General features: G+C 38.2%; 2 protein-coding genes across 3 annotated transcripts in view; one reads left to right on the forward strand and one right to left on the reverse strand.

Annotated features, from left to right (window-relative positions):
• Nucleotides 1–5,387: 5,387 nt before the first annotated feature.
• Nucleotides 5,388–17,786, reverse strand: Prosbeta4 (Proteasome beta4 subunit). The gene is made up of 5 exons (XM_089254979.1): nt 17,582–17,786; nt 15,002–15,124; nt 13,709–13,779; nt 8,780–8,942; nt 5,388–5,591 (listed from the first exon to the last, which is right to left on the reverse strand). Exons 1-5 carry the CDS (start codon nt 17,670–17,672, stop codon nt 5,440–5,442), a joined length of 600 nt encoding a protein of 199 aa, XP_089111105.1. The 5' UTR covers nt 17,673–17,786; the 3' UTR covers nt 5,388–5,439.
• Nucleotides 17,787–19,844: 2,058 nt separating this feature from the next.
• Eb1 (microtubule-associated protein RP/EB family member 1) overlaps nt 19,845–22,314 on the forward strand; it is a 28,746-nt gene continuing 26,276 nt past the window's right edge. The window contains exon 1 of one of the 2 annotated variants that reach the window (XM_089254646.1): nt 19,845–19,905. The gene's annotated coding sequence lies outside the window, so the exon portion shown is untranslated. The remainder of the gene's footprint in view (nt 19,906–22,314) is intronic. The other variant, XM_089254647.1, reaches the window with a different exon arrangement.

Genomic DNA, 22,314 nt, shown 5'->3' on the forward strand with positions numbered 1-22,314 from the left:
GTGAGATACTTTCCAGATTTCATTGTAACGCTGGGTATTTGATGAATGAAAAGGGCCGTCGTAGCGAATTCGGGGGACCCTGAGTCAAAGCAGTTTTTGAGGCCTATGATTTCATAAAGGCTCAGAGGCGCAGATATGAAGAAAGCATTGGGGAGTGGGGAATGAAAGTTGCTGGTCGTTCCGTATAAACGGGACTCAACCGCGTACGCAGAACAGGGAAGGTGCATTACATTGTTTTTTTGTAAATTATTGGGAGCACTTTTCCAGAATTTATAGGGGGCCCTCAGGCCCTAGGTTCCATAGATGGTGATAGACCTGAGTTGTGCTCGGTTTAAAAGAAAGACATAAAAGCCCCTAGGTTCCGGCACCTATGTATAGGCTACATATTTCGAGAGGCCAAATTCAGCATCCTAAAGTTGTACATAATTACAGAATTCACAGAAGTGCTAAAAAACTACCTTAATGAAAGTTGATGAAAATTTATAACTAATCAAAAAATAGTTGCAGAATTACTGAAATAATTGCAGAACCACTGAAAGAAATAATAGGGATCAGAATTATTGATAATAATTTCGAAATTATCAAGGGTTATTTCAGAATTGCCAAGAGCTATTTCAGAATTGTCAAGAGTTATTTCAGAATTGTCAAGAGTTATTCCAGAATTGTCAAGATTTATTTCAGAATTGTCAAGAGTTATTTCAGAATTGTCTAGTTAATTTAGAGTTGTCAAGAGCAGGTCTGTGTGTGGACAAATCCCAGGCGCCAGGTCACCATGGCGACTTAAAAATTGGTATTGGCGCCTAAAATTTTCATTGCATAGTTACTAAATAGTAGGCTGAGAACAGCACAAAATGTTTGGAATTTATAGTAGCAAATCTGCATACATGAAAGAGGGTCATTATGCACTGAAAAAGTCGAAAGCAGCATTATTTTGGAGCCTTTTCTTCGGGTAAAAAAATTTTTGAAGCCAAAAAAGATTGTTCTGGCACCTAGATTTTTTTTCCTTTGTGATTTGTCAAAAGCCCTGGTCAAAAGTAATTTCAAAATAGTTAAAAATACTTTATGAAAAAAATTAAGAATTTTTGAAAGAAATAATTTCATAATTTTTAATAATTTAGGATTAGTGAAAAATAATTTCAGAATTATCGGGAAAATTTTCACATTTAATAAAAGAAACGATTGACTAAAAAGAATTAATTAATTAAAGGGAGTTATTTTAAATTAAATAAAAATTAAAATTTAATGAAATAAAATTCAGATTTGATGAAAGTGTTCAGTAAAATTTGGGGAACCCTGTTTAATAACCGCGGTTATTAACGCGCGCGAACGCCATGGCATGACTTAGTGGCCCGCATATATTATGGTGCAAGCAGAGGCAGATTCGAACGATTCTTCCTCCCTGTACGCTTCGGGAATTTTTCCGCGACTCTCCCATTATAGTCTAATACCGTATTCTTGACCAATCATTCCTTGAATTCGCCGCCCTAGACCATAGCCCGCTTAGTTTCCCCCCCCCCACCTTGTAAATATGCCTGTGTCTCTAAGTTGCTCTTTCGGTCACTCACATGCTTGGACACGCTGAAGGTCACTCTTTTGGTCACTCACATGCTTGGACACGCTGAAGGTCACTCTTTTGGTCACTCACATGCTTGGACACGCTGAAGGTCACTCTTTTGGTCACTCACATGCTTGAACCCGCTCTAAGTCACGCTTTTGTTCATTCATATGCACACTCTCTAGAGGTCTAGAGGGAGTGTAAACATGGGAGTGACCTACAGCGTGTTCAAGCGTGTGAATGGGCAAAAGAGTTCACACCACGCACGCGCTAGGTCGCTCTTTTAAGTCACTCACTGGCTTGGTCCCTCGCTCTTTATATATAAGTCCGCTTATGTCACTCTTTTACTTACTGACGTGATTGCACACTGTTTTGTTCACTCATATATTTGCAAACTGTCTGGGTCACTCGTTTGGTCACTCACTGACTTGGTGTCCTCTCAATCTCTAGGCAGAGGTGGATTTATGGTTTTGCCACCCTTCGCCAATGCAGAAAATTTTTCCACCTCTCATTCCTCAAATTTACCATTCCTCCAAACTTGCGTCCTGGGCTGCCTAGGCTATAGCCCTCTTGTAAATACGCCACTACGTGCTCGTCGTTTTAAATGGGTGGTTAGTGCGTGAATATTTATCACAAAACCACACATTATTCAATTGTTGCAAATTTTTCTGCGTCTAACAACGTTCGAATTTCCGTTCTATCTGCGGAGAAAGTATTTTTAATACAGTGGAACCCCATTTATAAATAACGACGTTCGAGTCAACATCAAAACGTCGTATGAATGCAAAGGTCGCGAAACTGGAACTGGTTTAAAATTTAACAACCCTTTTTTCCCAAATTCTCAGAAATTCTATTACTTTTTTTTTTTTTCAGATTCTGCTCTAAAATTACCTGAATATGGAAATACTTGGAAAAAGAATAGAATTGAATTAAATTTTACAAAAAATTATAATTGTGTTTGTATTGCCTTTTTTACTTGAATAATCTTGAGGTTGATGGGTTTTAAGATAAAAGAAAAGAGCGTAATTTCAATTTTTCTTTCTGAAGATCATTCGCGAGAAAATTTAGTTATGTACAAGGTGTCCCATGAGTTCGTAAATAGTTTAAAAATTCAAAAAAATTGAAGAATTTTTATATTTGAATGCGGTTTACAAAGTTTCTTTATATAGAAAAAAAAATGTAGTTCAAATTTTTTTTCCTATAAAACGCAGGGTGTATGCTTGTTATTTCTGAATTTTCTTCTCACTGGCGCTTACATGAGGTTTTCATTGTGGTATTGACATTGGTGAATAAAGCATTGTACATGTTTTGGTAAGTTTTCTTTAAAACATGAATGTGAATGAACAAACGTGGCCCTCAAAGTTGTCTAATGTGGCTCGTTAGCTGAAATCTGATTTTTAAAAATGAATCAAACCATTGTTTGATTAAACACACAATGCTTATCTACATACGTAGCAGCCTTCTGCTATAATTGCCAGTTAGATCGCCTCAGCGACCTGTTGTGCAATTCCAGGTCACTTAAGTAGCCCACGGCATAGTTCCAGATCACTTGAGTACACACACACACACAGCCAGTGGCACATTTACAGATCACTCAAGTAACCCTGGACACATTTACAGATCATTTAACCATGGCCCCAGAAGGACGGGGCTGACAGGGCCAGTGACCCAGAAAGATTATTATAATTTCGTCGTCTTTTCACGCTATAAATTTATAATAGAGAAGTCTGTCAAAGATACCAGCCTAGGGGCCCAACTGCAGAATGTGGGGGAGGGGAGCATGCACTTAACCTTCAGTCTACTGGAATAGTCGAGTAAAAATTAATTTGACTTTTGTGAAAGCCAGGTGGCAATCTTACTCAGACTTGCAAATTGAATATAATCGGGGGGAAAGGGTGTGGTTCAAACAGTGAATCTGAATTTGAAGTACACAAGTATTCTACCACTACTCAACAATGCACACCCGTCCAATACAGTACAAGCGAACTTATCAGAAAATAGAGAAATAATTTTTAAAAAAAAACTAGAATATATGTCTATGCATCATTTTGAAAGAAAAAATTTCATCTTAAAAGAAAAAAGTGTAATCATCCCTAGATGATGGGAGCATGCTGAGGGTTAAGTGACACACAACACCCGGCTACAAACCAATGAAATGGCCCGCACTCTCCAAAAGGTAGAGTAAAACTCAGAATGAGTTTTCTAATGTTTCAGGAATAATGCTAAAAACGAAAAAAAGACATAAGGGAATAACAGAAGATACTACTACTATACCACACATGCACCTCGTCCATATTCCTATGTAGAACTTCTAACGAATTGGTACATGTTGGAATGTGAGTGTCCATGTTGTGAGCCTAACAAAGTTTATTCCTGTGTAATGCTTGTTATATGTAGTGCCTGCGCCATTACTACACATAACTGAAGAGACTAAATGATTGCTTATCAAAAAATTGAAATTCATTTTGTTAAGAGCTCAATGCATTTCCAGGGAACAAATCATTTCTGGCGTCTACTTTAAAGCAGTCATCAGTCTGCAAAAAGCTTATGCATTTCATCTGTAGACAACCAATGTAAAATTAATGGTTTTTGTGTCGAAAATAGTGAAATCTGGATATTGAAATCTTGAACTAAGAAAAAATATTGTTCTAGAGGTATTATCGCTATACCAAGAGGCAACAGTTTAACAACAGACAATAGAGATTTCCGAACAAGACTTGAAAAATATTGTTGTAGAGGAGTTTATCGTTATATAGAGTGAGTGTTGTTGTAGTGAGGTTTTTTTATAACGTGATCCTCAAGTATTCCCAAGAGATTGGTAAAATCTGTCCAGAGAATTTGTTAGTATTAGTATACTAATACTAACAAAATTCGGTAACATGGAACGAACCTGGACCTGCAGTCAGAGCCTAGCTCTTTAACCACTAAACTGTCTGCAGTCCAGTGGTTAAGGTTCACTGTATTCGTGAAAGTTTAATTCAGTAGCATTGTTCAGTGGGTTTAGGCTTGATTAAGAAAAATAGCTAATTACTCAACTGATGGAAATGATACTTTCTCAAAAATTTAGGATTGAAGTCAAAATGAAAATGTCATGTAATTGAAGCTGTGAAATGAAATATTTAACAATAAAATTTATAGAGTAGATTCGAGACAGAACCTAACCATCATATAAATGAGTTCTCTGAAACATTAACTTAACAAAAAATTATTTTATGCTCTGTGAGAATATAATTTTTTAATTCTGAAACAAGAAAATTTTCAATCTGAACACACCATTCAATTTTCATCCTTTGTGAAATTAACCTCCGTGACAGGTTTGGGAGGAATGTTCAGTCAGCCAAGCAAACATGCATTTTGGCAACATCACTGCACAAGAGCTTTTTTATTCTAGAAATATTTGATTCCTTTTAATGAATCAATAGAATCAAGCACTTTTTTACACAATGGTACAGGATATGTACATTTTTATTTTAGTGCGTGTTTTTCTCTCATATTGGCTATGCACAGAGCATTTCAGTAGCTCTTTGATGACCAAGAGAGAAAACTCATATTATCAACCTTTAATAATTAATTCATACTGAAAAAATTAAAATGTTTTCCCATCAGAAAAATTATTTTATAATTTTATAAAAGATTAAGTTACTAAACATTATTTTCTACATAGGATAACCATGCTGGTAAAAGACTTTGATTGGCAAGACTAGAATGGCAATAAGATTAGATTATTGTCACACAAATTTTTTGAATTTCTGATTGCAATGAATCAATTTATTTGAAAGAAGAGAGGCATACATCCAGCACCATAAGACAAAGAAAACAAATTATCAAAACATGAAATGAAACATTTAATTCACAGCCAAGTAAAATATTACAAAAACCATAAGTTACAATGTATGAACGTCAATATCTGGCAAATGATGAGTACCTTGTTCATCAACATAACTGACCTTAAACTTGGGAAGGGCAACGATGAAACGAGTTTTAATTTCTTTAAGACACTTGTTCAGCAGATCAACTCCTTGTTCGACAGTCATGTCTATTGGATCAGACAAAGAAACAAATCAAAACTATTATCAATAATTAATAACAATACAGAGCCAAATAAATCAAAAATAAAATGAAAAAATTATTTGTTTTTGTCACACCACAGTCATGCACTCAAATGAACTAATCCGACTGGTACCTCACCTAAGAGCTTGCTGATTCCAAACAGCTGAACAAAGAGATATTTCCCAGCTGAGATACAATGCAAGACCTAAATGGTTGAATGTTGGTATGCTAACCACGTGACTGCCAAGTAGCTGAGGAGTCACCAGAAAGTGCATTAAAGCAGTAGTTTCCAACATGGGGGGCCATATGGGACCCCCCCCCCCTTGTGGTCCTGTAGTATTTTTAAGGGGACCACGAGTGAAAATCAAGTGATAGGGGGTTGAATGGGCCACAGAGCTGTAAAAATAAAAAAAAATTGGCTATGAAGAAACAAAGCTCTCAAGAGAAATATAAAGAAAAATGTGACTATTTTCAGAACCCATAGAACCCAGACTATATCTCAACAAATGAGGTCTACAGGACTCCCACTCATAAAATGAGAAAAAATAGGAAAACACAGGACTAAAAAGTAGGATGGGGGAGGGTAACCCCCTCAGACAACATAATCATAGCATAATAGAAAAAAAATCTCTAAAAATTTTTTTTTTTTGCAAAAAAAAAATTTTTTTAATTTTGAATTAACTTTTTTTTCCCCCAGCACTATTTCAGTCAAGCCAAAACAAAATGACAAATGACTTGGTTACAAAACGAATTTTTGGCCAAAACAGTGCACTAGCCATAGACGGAGATAGACTTGGAAGTCGGGGGGGGGGCAACAAGATGATGATGATGATGTCAATTCATCTATACATATATGCATTAGATCAGTCAACTTCACCTTTGATGCTGGGGGGGCATTGCCCTCCCACGCCCCCCCCCCCCTGCACCTCCGCCCATGCCACTAGCAACCACAGGTAATTCTTTGCTGTCTCTCCTCATATATATTACATTCTTTTTTGGAGTCTTCCAAAGTGACGAGCTTGTCAACTCTCTTCAACAAGGCACGGCAAATTTCGAAGACATACATTTTTTAACAATGACACACCTTCAAGACCACTTTCGAAAGCACAATGCAAAATGTGTCAATTACAAGATCCGACGTAAATAAGGCAAGGTGAACCAGATAGTTTTACTGCGTTGTTCATCATTTTTTAAATTTTTCTGTTTTGTTCACATTTTAATGTTCAATGCCAGTGTAATCACTTTTGACAAATGAAGCACTTCAATTTCTAGCTCTGTGCTGAGCATTGTAAATATTGTTCATGCCTTAAAAATACAGAAGACAACTGAATGCTATTGGGTAGCATCAGAATCACCAAACCTAGAATAGGCCTATGTATCCAACTGCTTTGAAATGCAAACTGTTGTTTCACCTATTTGCACCATAATTTTGAATGATGAAAGTTACTGTCCAAGACCATGAAGTAATAAATACAAAATTATTTTTCCATCGACAGAAGTTTTTAATGACTACTATACTTGTTGAACCCTCAAACTAAGCAAATGAAAAATTAATCAATCAAATGGTCCACATACCCCACCCCCCCCCCCTCCAAATTACCTTAAAAATGATATAATTTCTGCTTTGGCAGAATCATTAATTGCATTCTCCAACATTTGTAATATTTGGCAATATATCAATAATTTCCTGCTCAATTAAAATCAATAACGCAAATTTTGTCGATTGGATTTGGTAAAAAAATAGGAAAAGTAGGACAAAAACTAGAAAGTAAGACAAAACTGAGAAAGTAGGACAAAATTGGACATTTTACCAAAAAGTAGGACAAGTGGGAGCCCTGGGTCTATCATCCGGGCATGATGGGGGGGGCTCATACATCTAAGTATCGGGTCCAAGATCACTTTGCCTCAGGACCTATGATGTTGAAATGGCCCGAATTCATAATGTTGTGTGTTAAGTTAAGCAAGGTCATGTTCTGGGACTTTCTACCTATCTAGGTGTCATCAGGTAGGGATTCAAAGGCAAGAACCACCTTCTCCCAGGACCTGGTAGCAAAACAAATAGCACAGAGAAAATAACCATTCTGGCCTGTGTGTAAGTTGTTACTTCCATCCAAGTAACTGGTGCCAGAATATTACCTGAGGATCTATGATGTTGAGATAGCCCAGTATAGAATCTGCCCAAGGAAAAAAGCTTAATGAACTCTAACACATGGTAAGCATGAATCTAACAAAAGTTAGGAAACACTCTGCTGAAAAAATAAACTTTTATTCACAAAATTACATCATGTTGGGGTACAGTAGGACCCAGATTATCCAAGTTGTAAAAAGAATCTACTTCAGACAATCTGAACTTATGGAATCTCAGAAATGAATGAAATAGAGCAATAAATGGCAGAAATTAATTTACACAAAAGTTATTTTTAATTGCTGTATAGTACAATAAAATTATTAAATGAATATAATATAAATTAACATGAAATACCAAAACATACTCATAGCTTACATTCCTACACATGGTATTGTCAAAAATAGTTGTTCAATGTCTTCTGTCAGTACCGTATGCATTCTTAAATGCTTCACAGAGCACTATAGTGCACTAAGAGCAACAGGCTAATGATTTTTGCCCAGTCAAGATGTTCCAAACTCATTTTGCTCTCTCTAATCAATCCCCCTTCTTCAAAAAAATAATAATTTTCTAATGGCGCAGGCTCACCCATAAGATCTTGTGTTGTATCTGTATATCTGTCATTCCCCTGATTCCTTACAGGGACCTCGTTTCAAAGGCTATCACCCATTTTGGAAAACACTGGACAAACCTCCAAACAATATATAAGAGATCTGTCAACATCTGTCGAACAAAGTTTGTGTCCGTGCTGGCCATTTAGCATGTTGCTTTACCGTACCTCATTCTTAAAACGAATCTATTGAAAGTACCTCAGATAACCTGAAACTTGATTAATCAGGGATCCTACTGTTCTGCAAACTGATCAGGGCTTTTCCAAAATAAAATTCAGAATCCCCACCCCCAGAACAGTGCTTCTCAAGGAGTATATCTCAGCAACTAGGGGGTGCTGTCAACTTTTCTCAAGGGCAACACGACAAGTTGCTTGAAATAGTTCCAGAGAATAGCAGTAGTTTGACAGAATGAAATTATGGACAGCAGAAGACACATACCTGGACGGTAATATTTATCCAGGATTCCCAAAATAAACACGGAACCATAACCATGGGCAGCAAATGGAACCTTTGCCATAGTCGCTAAGTAATCAATGAAGAATAGCTCTGCCCCATCATGTTTGTCAAATCCTGCCATCAGAAGATTAACAGAATATGGAGTCTGAAAAAATATAAAATATGAAAATAAAATTATCAGTTATATGCCTTGTACGTAATTAGATAATGCATAACAATAACACCATATATATCATGATTCTTGACATTTCATGAATTTTTGCAGCTGTTACAATCTTTCAATCTTTTACACGATAAATGAAGGTATCGATAAGAATGTAAACTCAAGTGCAACTAAGCCAATAATATGGAATTACATAATCAAACTTCCATCACTCAAATTTTTGAAACCTTGATGCAATTTTAAAACACAGTCAAATCTCAATCAGTCAAATATGCAATGGCCAACAAAAAAAACTCAGTCATCATTCAATTCAACAGAGATTTCAATTTCAGAGAGGGGACAAAAGATGTTAAAATAACAGTGCTATTTGTGAATATCGTATCAGTAAAAATGAAATGTTAAACTACTGAAGATAAAGAAAATTTCAAAAATGAATTATTCTAATACAATCATATTAGATCACTACATACGAAGGCCTCCACATGAATATAAGGGCCTCCACATACGGGGAAACTAAAATTGAACTCGAGTTGCCTCAACTTGAAAGTTGAGTTGACTTGAACAAGTCAAGAGAGAGAGAATCGCTCATTCTCCCCTCACACGGCGCTACTGAAAAAATCTCAAAGTCCAGGAAAATGAGTAAAAACGACGCAGTGTTTAGTTCACCTTATCTCCCTATACATTATGAACCAGGGCAGGGAAAACAAATTAGCGATTCCAACAGCGATGAAGTTGATATTTTATTATAATTATCATCCTACACTATTATTTGCACAAAAAAAAGATAAATAAAGAAGAAAAATAAGGGTACATCCATTATTTAGCCCCCACATTTTAGAGCACAGCCCCTGGGCTAAAATTTTTAGCAGGCCTCCAAACCAGACTTTTCACAGGCCCTTCTATAATGAATTTATAGCATGAAAAAACAAAAATTATAGTAATTGTCCCGGGCCCCAGGATTGGAACTCTGTCAGCCCCAACCTTATGGGGACCATGGGTACATCCATTTACTGATGTACAATAATTATTCGTTTCGTTACATTCCAATGGGACTTTGCCTTCTTTGGAATTAGAAAATAGACCAAGAATTAATAACTGATTACCTGTAAGTCCTGATGAGTGACTGGCAACAATCCATAAGTTAAGTCGAATTCATTCGAACCCATGCGCAAGTGGTAGTTCAATAAAAGGAGCTTTATTTCGATAACAGCAAACCACAAACCACGTTGTTGCACTGCACCAAGGGAAAAAATATGTTTATCTTGACAGGGGAATAGAGTTTTCGTTCATCCTCCCACATGCAAGTGTGTACACGACACATTTACACAAATTCCACTCGAGGTGAGATAATGGAGGCCTGCATCTGGAGCGATTTGCTTTTAAAAATACCTTAAATCCAACGTATGGTAACCCCATTGAACAAGCTAACCCGTGAAAATATGAAGGAATTCTAAATCCTAATCCTATTCTAGGAATTCCAGGTTGCGGAGAACAAATGTTGTTCGACTAGCATGCAAGTCGCCAAGTGACTCTGTTGCATAGGATATTTTGTCACCAATACGGCAATATCCTTGTGCGTGTGGTTCCATAGAAATATATGTCCGTCTTCAGGATACGGTTTCTACTATCAGTTGCTAAACTTTTGTATCCTTGTGTGAGGAGGCCCTAACACCAGGAGGACCATGCTGGTCATTTTGACCGCTTTCAATCTTCTCGCTCAATTTTTATAATGAACCAGATTGTTTAGATAGCTGAAAAAAAAAATTTCACAACTTTTCAAAAGATCTTTGCACAATCACGATTTGCGCAGACATTTCAACACTGCATTTTCTTGCAATTGAGCAAAAGTGAAATTAACAACAAAAGATTTACAAGCATCAAGTGTGAATTGTAATTGTTCAAGTATTTATCTGGAACACTAGAGGTGGGGGGGGGGGGGAATAAATTCTGTGAATTATGTATGTCGCACCTTTGATTCCATACTGGAATGCTAGATACAATTTTTTAATCCATCTCATACACAAAAACTTCAACTTAAAGGAAGAAAACTTTGAGTTAAGGAAATCTTTTAACATGAAAGGTTCTACGGCTGTGTGAAAACTTAAAGAAGGAAACAGATTTTCGCTGGATGTCATGCCGAGGTAAACTCAAAAAGTAAAGTCATATGGTCTTCACCGGGACCTGAACTCCAGCCATTTTGCATACTGGGCAGGCATATGCTACCATCTACACCACTGGAGACATGACCCTGCCTTCCATATTTCAAGTACTGTGTGGCATGAGGCACTAAAGTAGAGATATTGGTAGTCATTCTCAACTTCAGCAATCGGCTTCCAGGTGGGACAGTGGAGAGAAACAGACAGTTTTTTTCTCAGCCTAAGATATCAAGGAAGCATATTTTCTGGATATTATGCCAAGGTGAACTTGGAAAGAAACGTCATCTGGTCTCTGCCGGGACTCTAACCCAGGCAGGCATGCTACCATCTACACCACTGGAGACACGACCTTACCTTCCTTATTTCTGCAGAGACCAAATGACTTTACTTTCTGAGTTCACCTTGGCATAACATGAGGAAAATATGTTTCCTTCATATCTTGGGCTGAGAAAAAAGCCCAAAAAAAGGTTTTCTTTCTTTGACTTGAACAGATATTCGACTTATCGCAAAAAATTGACTGTACAGTATAATATACTTTCTATAAGAAAGTTCTCTAACTTGAAATTAATATCAGTTGACACAATTTCTTCGATTGCATGTCTGACACCTCTGGTTCTTTAACGGCAACATAACATGGTGATCCAGACTGCTTGCCCCCCTACAATGCAATCAAGAAAAAAATGGCAGATGGGGAGAACAGACATGGCATGGTATATACAGTTAATCACTCCTCCCCTCGTAACACGATCATGTTCATCTATGGCAGTGACTCCAAGACAGGCAGCAGTATATCAAAGAAGCAACATACACTATCTACCAATAAGTATTTGGACACCTGTGATAGAAAAGAAAAACTAATTTTATTCAAAATCAATAGTTGGTAGAGCCTCCACGAGAGGCAATTACAGCGTGAACCCTCCGGGGCATATTTTCCACAAGTCCTTGTGTGACGGCTAGTGGTATTTTCTTCCACTCGGCTTGGAGAAGACATGTCAGTTCCTTCACCGATTTTGGATGGGTAGGGCACCCCTTAATTCGGCGATTCAACTCGTCCCAGAGGTTCTCGATAGGGTTCAGGTCTGGGCTCTGGGCAGGCCAGTCCATTCGATGAACCCCATTGGCACCATACCAAGCCTTGGTTAACCTCGCAGTATGACAGCTGGCATTGTCGTCCTGGAAGTAACAGGGGTCCACCCTGTAAAACTGCCACAACGTAGGAAGCACATTTTCATCCAAAATAGTGCAGTAGGCATCGGCGTTGAGCTTACCATGAATGGGGACCAAGGGTCCCATACCAGGAGAAACACCCCCAGACCATAATTCCACCTCCGCCGAACTTGACTGTTGGCACAATGCATTCTGGCAGGAGACGTTCTCCAGGCAGACGCCAGACCCAGACCCTGCCATCCGAACGGTAGAGGGTGAACCTTGATTCGTCGCTCCAAAGAACCCGTTTCCACTGATCTACGGTCCAATTTCGATGTGCTTTGCACCACATTAACCGAGCAACGCGGTTGGACTTTGTGATCAAAGGCTAATGGGCAGCAGCACGACCATGAAAACCAATCAGATGTGCTTCCTTACGGATGGTATTCATTGAAACAATACTCTTGGATGCTTGTTGAGTTCTTCCGAATTTCTCAGGACAGCGCCCGTCGGTCTCTATCTACCAGTTTCGTTGGTCTGCCGACTCGGGGCAAATTCCGACAATCACAGCTCACCTTCCACTTCTTAATCACATAGGCCACTGTCGATTTTGGGTACTTCAGCTCGCTAGATATGTCCTTTAAGGATCGGTCATTTTTGTGATACCCCATAATTATACCTTTCTCAAAATCAGAGAGCTCCGAACTGCGCGGCATCTTGCATGCGACTAATGCCAATGTTGTTTCCTACACGATATATACCGGCGGAGGGCGTGACGTATCTCAGGACCGCAGATATCATCATTTGCATAGGTGTCCAAATACTTATTGGTAGATAGTGTATAACAGACCACAGTATTTTAAGATTTTCTGCACACGTTATCAAAACCAATTAATCAATGTTTCGTTATATATTTGATGATGTTCTCTTCCGCTGCAGGATGGAACTGATGTTTCCTGTGAGGTACTGTGAGACTGCGATTTCCAGTTGCATCCATCTTTCAGAAAGGTTCAAAATCGCATAAGTGATGGGAACCTGGGTGCATCTGGTTCTTCAGGTTTAGGAATCTCTCTAAGGCAGCGGTTCTCAACCGGGGCTCTATGTGCACTTCCCAGGGGCTCCACAGCTACTCAAGGAAAATAAAATAAATATGTAAATTTGATAGATAAATGAAAAAAGAGGCCTACAGGGTTCCGCCATAAAAATTATATGCAAAGAGGGCTCCTTGAGTCAAACAGGGCTACGCAAGTCAAAAAAGTTGAGAACCGTTGCTCTAAAGTACTATAGTTTCACTGTGATTGACAATGGGGGAGGGGGAGCACAATTTTCAAACTATAAAGTCATACCAATGTGCCAAATCATAAAAGTTGACCAATAGCGGTTTTTTTTCTTCTAACTTTTACACGAAAATAGAAAAAATTGTGTCATATAATCAACACAACATACCCTGCTACGCAAGTATTCTGCCAAGTTTTGACGAGTGTAGTGAGCAGCAGATGAAGGAGATAACTCATATCCTGCAAAGAAAAAACAAATGTGGAAACTCAAGTTTATTAAGCCCTTTTGTAAAAGACCCAATTATTCAATTAAATAATTTGTTAATTATTCAATGAAAAATGTAAAAAAGACAAAGCCAATTTATACCATCCCATCATTCCATAGGAAATGAATGTTATATTGAAAGAAAAACATATACAATAGTTGAAATTACAAATACAACGCCACAGCAGGCAAAATGCCCAACAAAGTGGTTGACCATGTTATGTTCACATGACCAGGTGTTATGTGAAAACATTTGGGAATTTTAGTACAGACCTTGTGTCGCCGTGGTAGTTGAGTGGTCATAGTGACGGACTCGCATCGCCAGGATCCAGGTTCAAACCCCACAGTAGTGTCTGCAGTGGTGGTCGGTTGAAGTTTGTTTTCTGAGGTTCCTAACTTTAAAGCACAAATTCAAACCGATGTCCACGTTAAAAAGTGTCACCACAGAGAGCAACAAGCCTACGTTACAATTATTCATTCATTACACTTCACTCACTATGAGTTGCGGGAAAAAGTTAAAAAAAATTTATTGCAGATGGCAGCCCTACACATAACAAATATTACACAGAAACAAACTTCACGGAAGGTTCACTATACGCATGCACAAATTTCAACATGTACCAATTCATTAAGAGTTCTGCAGAGGAATATGGACAAGAGGCATTTGTCTGGTTTAGTAGTACAGACCTTGTAACAGAACAATCGTTCAATGTATGACTGTAATAACAAATGTGAACTGTATTTGTTAGCATACAAAACAGTTTTCTTTTTTAAAAAAAATAGATCCGGAAGTATTCGTTATAAAATTCAACAATATTCTGATTTGTACATCACTTAACCTGGGCAGAGGAGTTTTAAATGTCGAGACACTCTTCTAAACAACGTGAAAATTCTCAAATGCTGTTTTACGGCTGAAACACATTAAAATATTTTTCATTGATGGGGATGGCAAATTTTCACCCGATTCGTAAGGCCTTGTCAGGAATCTCTAAGACATTTCCTCTTGTTCCTTGATGTTGCTGACTTTTCCGTGTTGGCAAACACCCTGATGTTACACGTGGAATTAAGTGCCAGGGACTTTTGGTGCCATGACGAATGAAGTCATGCTACTAATTTCCTGATTTAATCTCTCAAAAATAAAATTAAAAAGCTGTTCAAAAGGGAATTGAAAACACCACATTGCAGATCGAAACTTACCATTTCGCATCCTATACAACTGGATGTTCTTAGCAATGAATTCAGCAAACTGGACAGTATCACCAGGTTCTCCACACACCAGCATTACCAGATGATCACTCAACTTGTAGATCTTATTCAAATCTATGAGAAAAAACAACAAAACAATCGTTATACATGACTCAAATGCTGAAGACTATAAATAATTATTTTTCTCCTGCATTACCATTTTTTTTAAAACTTAGTTTTCCACCTCCATATATATACAATATTTCTCAATGATACAAGATTCCTCGAAAGACTGGTAATATTTTGGAGATGCTTTACAAGGAAGAAAATTCATCTCTGCCTCCCCCAGGGACTCGAACCTGTCTCTCATTTGCTGGATGAGTGCTCCACCATCTAAAGTTACAAAAAGATAGAATATTTCTTTCTTGGAGGGGGAATATCCCTTGGGGATACAAGTGTATGTAGGAAGGCTCCGTACATGAACAATGGCAGCAATTAACTAACCATCACAATTTCTCAATGACACTTTCCCACCATTTGTGTATTATTTTTATGATTTTCCAAGCATATATAGATTGCAGACAATGTTGTCAACTTAGTTATTTTCCAACTAGATCAGCGCTTGCCAAATCAAAGGAAAAAAATTTAGACACTAGCCAAGTGTCTTAGGAGTCAAGCATGTTTTTCCTGAAGAAAAATGGTTCTAAATAGCGTGCTTTTTTTTACTGTTCTGGGAGGACTATAACACCCCCAACTGGGTTTAAGCTAGATAAAAGAATTCCTTTTGCAAAAAAACAAAAATGGGGGGGGGGGGGGAAAGCTTTAGCAACATGCTACAATACTAATGATTGATGGTTGGATGCTTACTTGTTTTGTACCTCCTGTACGCATTTTTGAGAAAGTGGTTACCACTTCTTTCGCATTTTGCAAAAAATTCGACCATAGCTTAAACCCTGCCTCTCCCCTTTCATGTTGGAAGACACATTATCATACGATCACAAAATTTTGGGTCTGTACAAGTTTACTTTACTCAGTTTATCAATGATGCATATAAAACTTCAGGTGCCAATACCGATTTCCTAATCGCCATGGTGACCTGCACCTGGAATTTGTCTAACCCTGAATTAGATGTTTTTGTTTTAACCATTTAAGTTGGATAAAAATAACCAACTAGTTCGTAGTTATTTTTCTTGTCTTTTCAAAAATTTTCCAGTGTAGTTGTAGTTTTTTACAGTAAAACTTGTCTTCAACAGAACCTGTATCAGACGGAACTTGTCTTCAACGGAAAAAAATCTTGGTCCTGAGAGATGCCAAAATGAACATTTAAAAACCTAGATTAAACCGAACCTGTCTAACATGAAAACAGAAAGGAAAACTGCACCCTCTTAACAAAAGATTTTACACAAACACTTCGAGAGTATAGCAACCAATAGACTAAGGTAAGGGTTCTCGAACTGCGCCTCCAACCTTTGTCAGGAAAGCCGCGGAGCAGTGATGGCATGCTCCTTGCTTTATCTTTTGAAGTCACATGACACTGGACATTTGTTCAATGTACCGCAGATTTCATTAAGTCCCTGGCTTAGTTTATGCACACTGGCTTGCCGTATCTTTTGAAAAAAATAAGGAAATTAATTACATCCATACTAATATTAGCATGATGCAATTTCGCCTAAATTTTGTCATGACAGTTTGCACTAGAGTCGGACTGTAAGCTTCGCTCATTCATCTGCCACCCCACGCAGCAAGAGCATCATGACCCTTTACCCCGAAATACAAGCCATTGAAAATCAATCGATTGCCATGCCCCTTCCCACAACCTGTAACAGGACCCCTAGGCTGATACTTTTGGCCAGAGCCTTCTTAAGAGCACCGTGGGTCTCCTGGGCAGAATTCTTCTGAGGGCCTATTAGACTAATTTACAAGCATACTCCTCAAAAATTTCAACTGTATCTCATTTTTTGAGGACACCATTTTGTCATTAGCAGGCTACTCTATAGTGATTTATAGAGTGAGAAAAAAAAAATGACGTGAATCTCTCCAGGCCCCTCAGGCTGGAGCTCTGACAGCCCGTCCTTGTGGAATCCTAATTTATCAATTTTTGAACATCCACTTGCCACTAATGCGCTTTCTCATTATATGCACAGAGAAATGAAAGTTCTTGTTACACCGTACACCGAAATAAACTCTGTGTAGGTATCCGCAGCCTTAAATTTTTATATTACATAAGTAGGCCTATCTCATGTTGTAGGTCTGCCCACTCTGATGACTGAGAAACAGAGCCCGATTTCAGCATGGGTAAGTAGGGCATTTGCCTTGCCATGCCCCCCGCCATAAGTTTATGGGCCCGAAAATTCATTGACCACCCAAAGATCTTTGGACCCCTATTCACAGGGGACCCCCTCCTTCATGTTAAAAACGAGCCTTGCTGAGAAAGAACTTTTACTGTGTTGATAATATTTACTTTGATTAACAAAGTAAACAAAGAATCTTTATAAGGTTACTTATAATTTGTTGGAACCGATTTTAAGTTATAGCATTTTACATACACGCATAAATGGTATCATAAAGAAAAGTAGAATTTTAATAAATTACCATCTTTAACGACAATGATTGAATGAGCAACATTAGTATCAGCGGCCACTAATACAAAGTCTTTGAAGCTGATTCCGATCAAACATTCCATTGCGTCTCTTTTGTATGGAAACTGCTTCTAATAAAATAATTCCCAAATCACAACCAACTACAAACATAAACAGGAGGAATTACTGTGCAATTTCGACTGACGTTGCCAACTCGTAAAACATAACGTTATGCCGGTAACAGAGTTGCCAGAACCCTTGAAAAAGTTCCAGTCAAAAGAATCCTCAAAAGAAGCCAAAATATTTGAACTTTATATGGTCAGCTATGTACGGTATACAATGCAATTATAAGTACATAAGGGTTTCTGCTGCCATCTATCCGATAATTTCAGAACTTCATTAATGGATCACAAAAAGAAAAAAAATTGGACTCGTGCTGCTGTGTTGTTCAAAAAACAAGTGAAAACCCTTCAACTAGTACTATTGCTAAAGCATAGATAGCAGCAAACTCTGAATATAGGATGTTTTTTCACTACTAGTCAAAGCGTCCGAATGTTTTCATCGATAAACATGGCAACCTGCTTTTGAATTAGCAGGCAAGCCCAAATGAAATATTGCTGACGATATTATTGCTGATACAGGTTACGAGATAACAAACTCTCCCCTAATAAAAGAGCCAGTTGAAGGAAAAGAAAGTAAAGCGGGGTTTTCCTATAGGAATATTTTTTTGCGCAGCGTTAACCGAATTCAACCATTTCGAGCCGGCAGAAACGTGTTACATGATTACGCAACGCATTTGTGTTTTCCTAGCGTGGGGCATCAGATCAGAACATCAGCTACTTTGTCGTCTGCATGCTCCGGTTTGAAGAGAAGGAAAGACAACACACAAGACTGAAGAGAACATTGGCAAAACGCGCGGCGCATCATGCATTTGACTTCTCCAGAAGCAGTCGGCCAATCACAGCGCTTTCGTGAGGCGTGTTGCGCTCTTTAGGAAAACAGTCGTGCTGCTTTTCTTATTGGTGAGTGGACGGCGTGTTGCGCTGGGCTAATCACGTTGCGCGCAGCACGAGAAACCTGAACCTAGGCCGGGTTTTCCCAGGAATATGTTTGTTGCACAGCGTGAACCGAATTAGACTATTTCGCGCCGACAGAAACGAGTTACATGATTACGCTACGTGTTTGTGTTTTCCTAGCGAGGCGCATCAGATCAGGGCGGCTATATAAAGTATATGGCTTTGGCATCAGCTACTCTGTCGTCTGCATGCTCCGGTTTGAAGGTAAGGAAAAGAAAACACACAAGAGTCAGCAAAACGCGTGGCGCACGACGCATTTGACTCCTCCACAAGCAGTCGGCCAATCACGCCCAACGTAAAGCGCTGGCGTGAGCCGTATTGCGCTCTGTAGGAAAACAGTCATACAGCTTTTCTTATTGGTGAGTGGACGACGTGTTGCGCTGGGCGAATCACGTTGCGCGCGCACTGGAAACCTGCTCCTAGGAAAACCCGGCTTGAGAGAATATCGGCAAAACCGCGGCGCACGACGCATTTGACTCCTCCAGAAGGAGTCAGCCAAATAACGCCCAACGTAAAGCGCTGTCGTTAGCCGTATTGCGCTCTGTAGGAAAACAGTCATGCTGCTTTTCTTACTGGTGAGTGGACGGCGTGTCACGCTGGGCGAATCACGTTGCGTGCGACACAGGAAACCTGCTCCTAGGAAAACCCGGCTTTTTGCCGATATTCTCTTCACTCTTGTGTGTTTTCTTTTCCTTCCCTTCAAACCGGAACATGCAGACGACAGAGTAGCTGATGCCAAAGCCATATACTTTATATTGCCACCCTGATCTGATGCGCCTCGCTAGGATAACACAAACGCGTAGTGTGATTATGTAACACGTTTCTGTCGGCGCGAAATAGTCGAATTCGGTTCACTCTGCGCAACACACCTATTCCTAGGAAAACCCGGCTTAAACGACTCTGCCAAGCCAAAGTAACTTGGCAACTTTTCTCTCATTGGCGTTTTTTTTTGGCGACAATCCGTCATGTCCCGTATTTCCCTTCTCTAACAAACCTGGTCAGTTCGATTATCATTATTAATTATGATTGAAAATGAATTTAAAGCTAAATTTAAAATAAAATATTTGATTAATTCTACCGAAACTAATAAAACGATGCATCATTTGCGAAATTTGTAAAAAAATTTTCGTTCATGTTATTGAACTCTCGACCTCTACGTAGCCGGTTTATTTAATGCGGTTAAATTTCCTTTTTTTATTCTCCGCTCCCCCTCTTTCCTCTTCCCACAGTGTTCGAGTCACTGGTTTGTAAGGCCGTTAAGGTGAGTTAGTGATTAAAAAAAGCAATGTTAAAATTGATATTTCAATATGTTTCGATTCAATTTTTGAAAAATTTAAACCATTTTAAATTCGTGTAACCACGTGGTAATTTGTTTTTTCAGTTTCGTAATTTCGCGATATAAGCCGTGCTTCTAAAGAAGATTCTAAACCTACCGACGTAGGTTACGTTACACACCTTTGCCAAGTGAAATACCGTGAATAGTTTAAATTCCATTGAACATTTCTTTTATTGTATTTAATACTAAAAGAGTAAATAAATGTTTGAATGAATATTATTTGCAATGAAAGTCATTTTGATGAATCTGTGAAATGACCATGTGCGCAGTGAGAAATTTGACACTGAAATCGGTGGCAATTGCATGGCCGTGACAATTCGATTGAAGTTCATTTCATGTGAAATAAGATATTTACTTGGATTGTATAAATTGTTTAGTTTAGTTTGAGTGAGTTGATGGTTTTTATTGGAGGTAATTTATATTTGCGGTGGAATGTTGAGGGTGGGCGTTTGACTTGAAACTGAATGGTTTCCTTTGGGTTCGAAGTTTTTTTGAAACGAAAAATCTCATCAACGGCCCTAAATTAGTGCGTGATTTCTGTTATGTCAGTTGAGTATTTGCTGGGCCTCCCTCTCCTAAAAATTTTAACATATTCAGTGATCTTTGAGTTTAGTTGCGGCCAGGGTTTAAGGTGGATAAAAAAATTCCTTTCGGAAAAATGGGAAAAGCTTTAGCAAAATGCTAAGTTAATGATTGATTGTGGGATGTTTACGCGTTTTGTATCTCCTGTATGCATTTCTTGCAAAAGTGGCTATTACTTTTGCATTTTTTGCAAAATGCGACAGTAGCTTAAACTGTGGTTGTAGCTTTCCCCCCCCATAATTCATCCATCCAGGGTTCGCGGATAGAAGCGATGAGTGAGGAGATAAGGTGGTATCCCTTTCCCTGTGTTACGACCATATTCACTGACACAGTTTGAACTACAATCGCATTTAAACGGGTTCGTTTAATTCGGGATATTAACCAATTGGTGTATCTCTAATCCTTTAACCTACTATTAGTCTGTCAGTGTGTGACCCTTAATGGGTGATCTAATGTAGATGTATGTACAGGGTCAGGGTAGTCATTAAATAACTTGACCAATATTCAGATTCACCCGGAAGCTTTCTGGTTTTTTTCAACCTTATTAACATCTTCCAGTCGGAAATTGGATTTTTCAAATTTTTATAGAAAAATTCCTAAAAATCTTTAAATTGTGCTTCACTTGAATGAAAAATAGCCCAAAAAGTATTTTTTTCTGTTCTTACAGTTCCAGGCTGACTACGTTTTCTTACAAAAAATTATGATCAATTTGATTTCAAGTATGAAAAATTGTTAATTGTCGTGTTATGATAAAATCAAGCAGTTACTAATCATAAAAAAATTTAGAACAGCAAAAGATAAGGGAACGAGCCAGAAAAAGGGGTCATCGAAAAGAAATCCCAAAAATCCTGTTTTGTTTTTTTATTTGTATGCTATGTTTTTTTTGGTGTGGAATGTTTTGTCGCATGATAAACTACAGATTTTTCAAGTCTGGGAATTGCCACCTATGTAATGAAATGAGCCTTTAGGTGGTGGTGTACATTGAAACAACCTTTAATTATATGATGTACAATGACTGCATATCAAGCGAAGATAATTGGGAAGTTTCTTTCCTAATAATTTCAGTCATGGCATTTTCACAATGATGGAATTAGAGATGTAAGTGTTTTAAAGTATGGGCTCAAGAATGAAATAGGGAAACAAACCTATTGCAGTTAAAGTTATTTGTAAAATTTCGGAAATTTTGAATGGCAACACGTTTATACATCACTAAATGACTGGTGCAGGACTTGAAGAAAGATCTCACCAAGAGGTGGTATACTCTGTCTGGGAATTCCTACACCTCTGACCGAGATGTCCTGTCTAAGCGGTTAGAGCACAAACCCCTTGAGGTGAGATATTCTTTCTTTGTTTGCATCATTGGCATTTATGGTGCTGCAGGTATCATTTCAATGCCATTCATGATTTTCTACTTAGAAAATTTTACCATGCATAAAAGTGAGTGTTAGCATTGGAATTTTTCAAAATTTTATTGCTATAACTGTGATCTACCACAAAGGTGGGCTGGAAGAGATCTCAGTAACGAGATAAGTCCAGTTGTAAAGTTCTGTCGTTCATGTTATAACCATGATAGGTTTGTTTCTTATCTCATTCTCAAGTGCATATTTTGAAACATCTGTACTCCGAATTTCATTTAGTCCATTTTTTACTGCCGCTAGGAGTTTATCTGGAAAGTTGTATATGATCGGGGTGACATAGGAATTGCCAGTCTTATCCCCTCCCCTCTATGCCATTCGAGTTTATTTTCACCTG

This window comes from Pholcus phalangioides, unplaced genomic scaffold (genome assembly GCF_987345545.1).
Source record: "Pholcus phalangioides strain wild (caught in Gottingen) unplaced genomic scaffold, Ppha-v1.0 ptg000042l_1, whole genome shotgun sequence".
Taxonomy (NCBI): Eukaryota; Metazoa; Arthropoda; class Arachnida; order Araneae; family Pholcidae; genus Pholcus; species Pholcus phalangioides.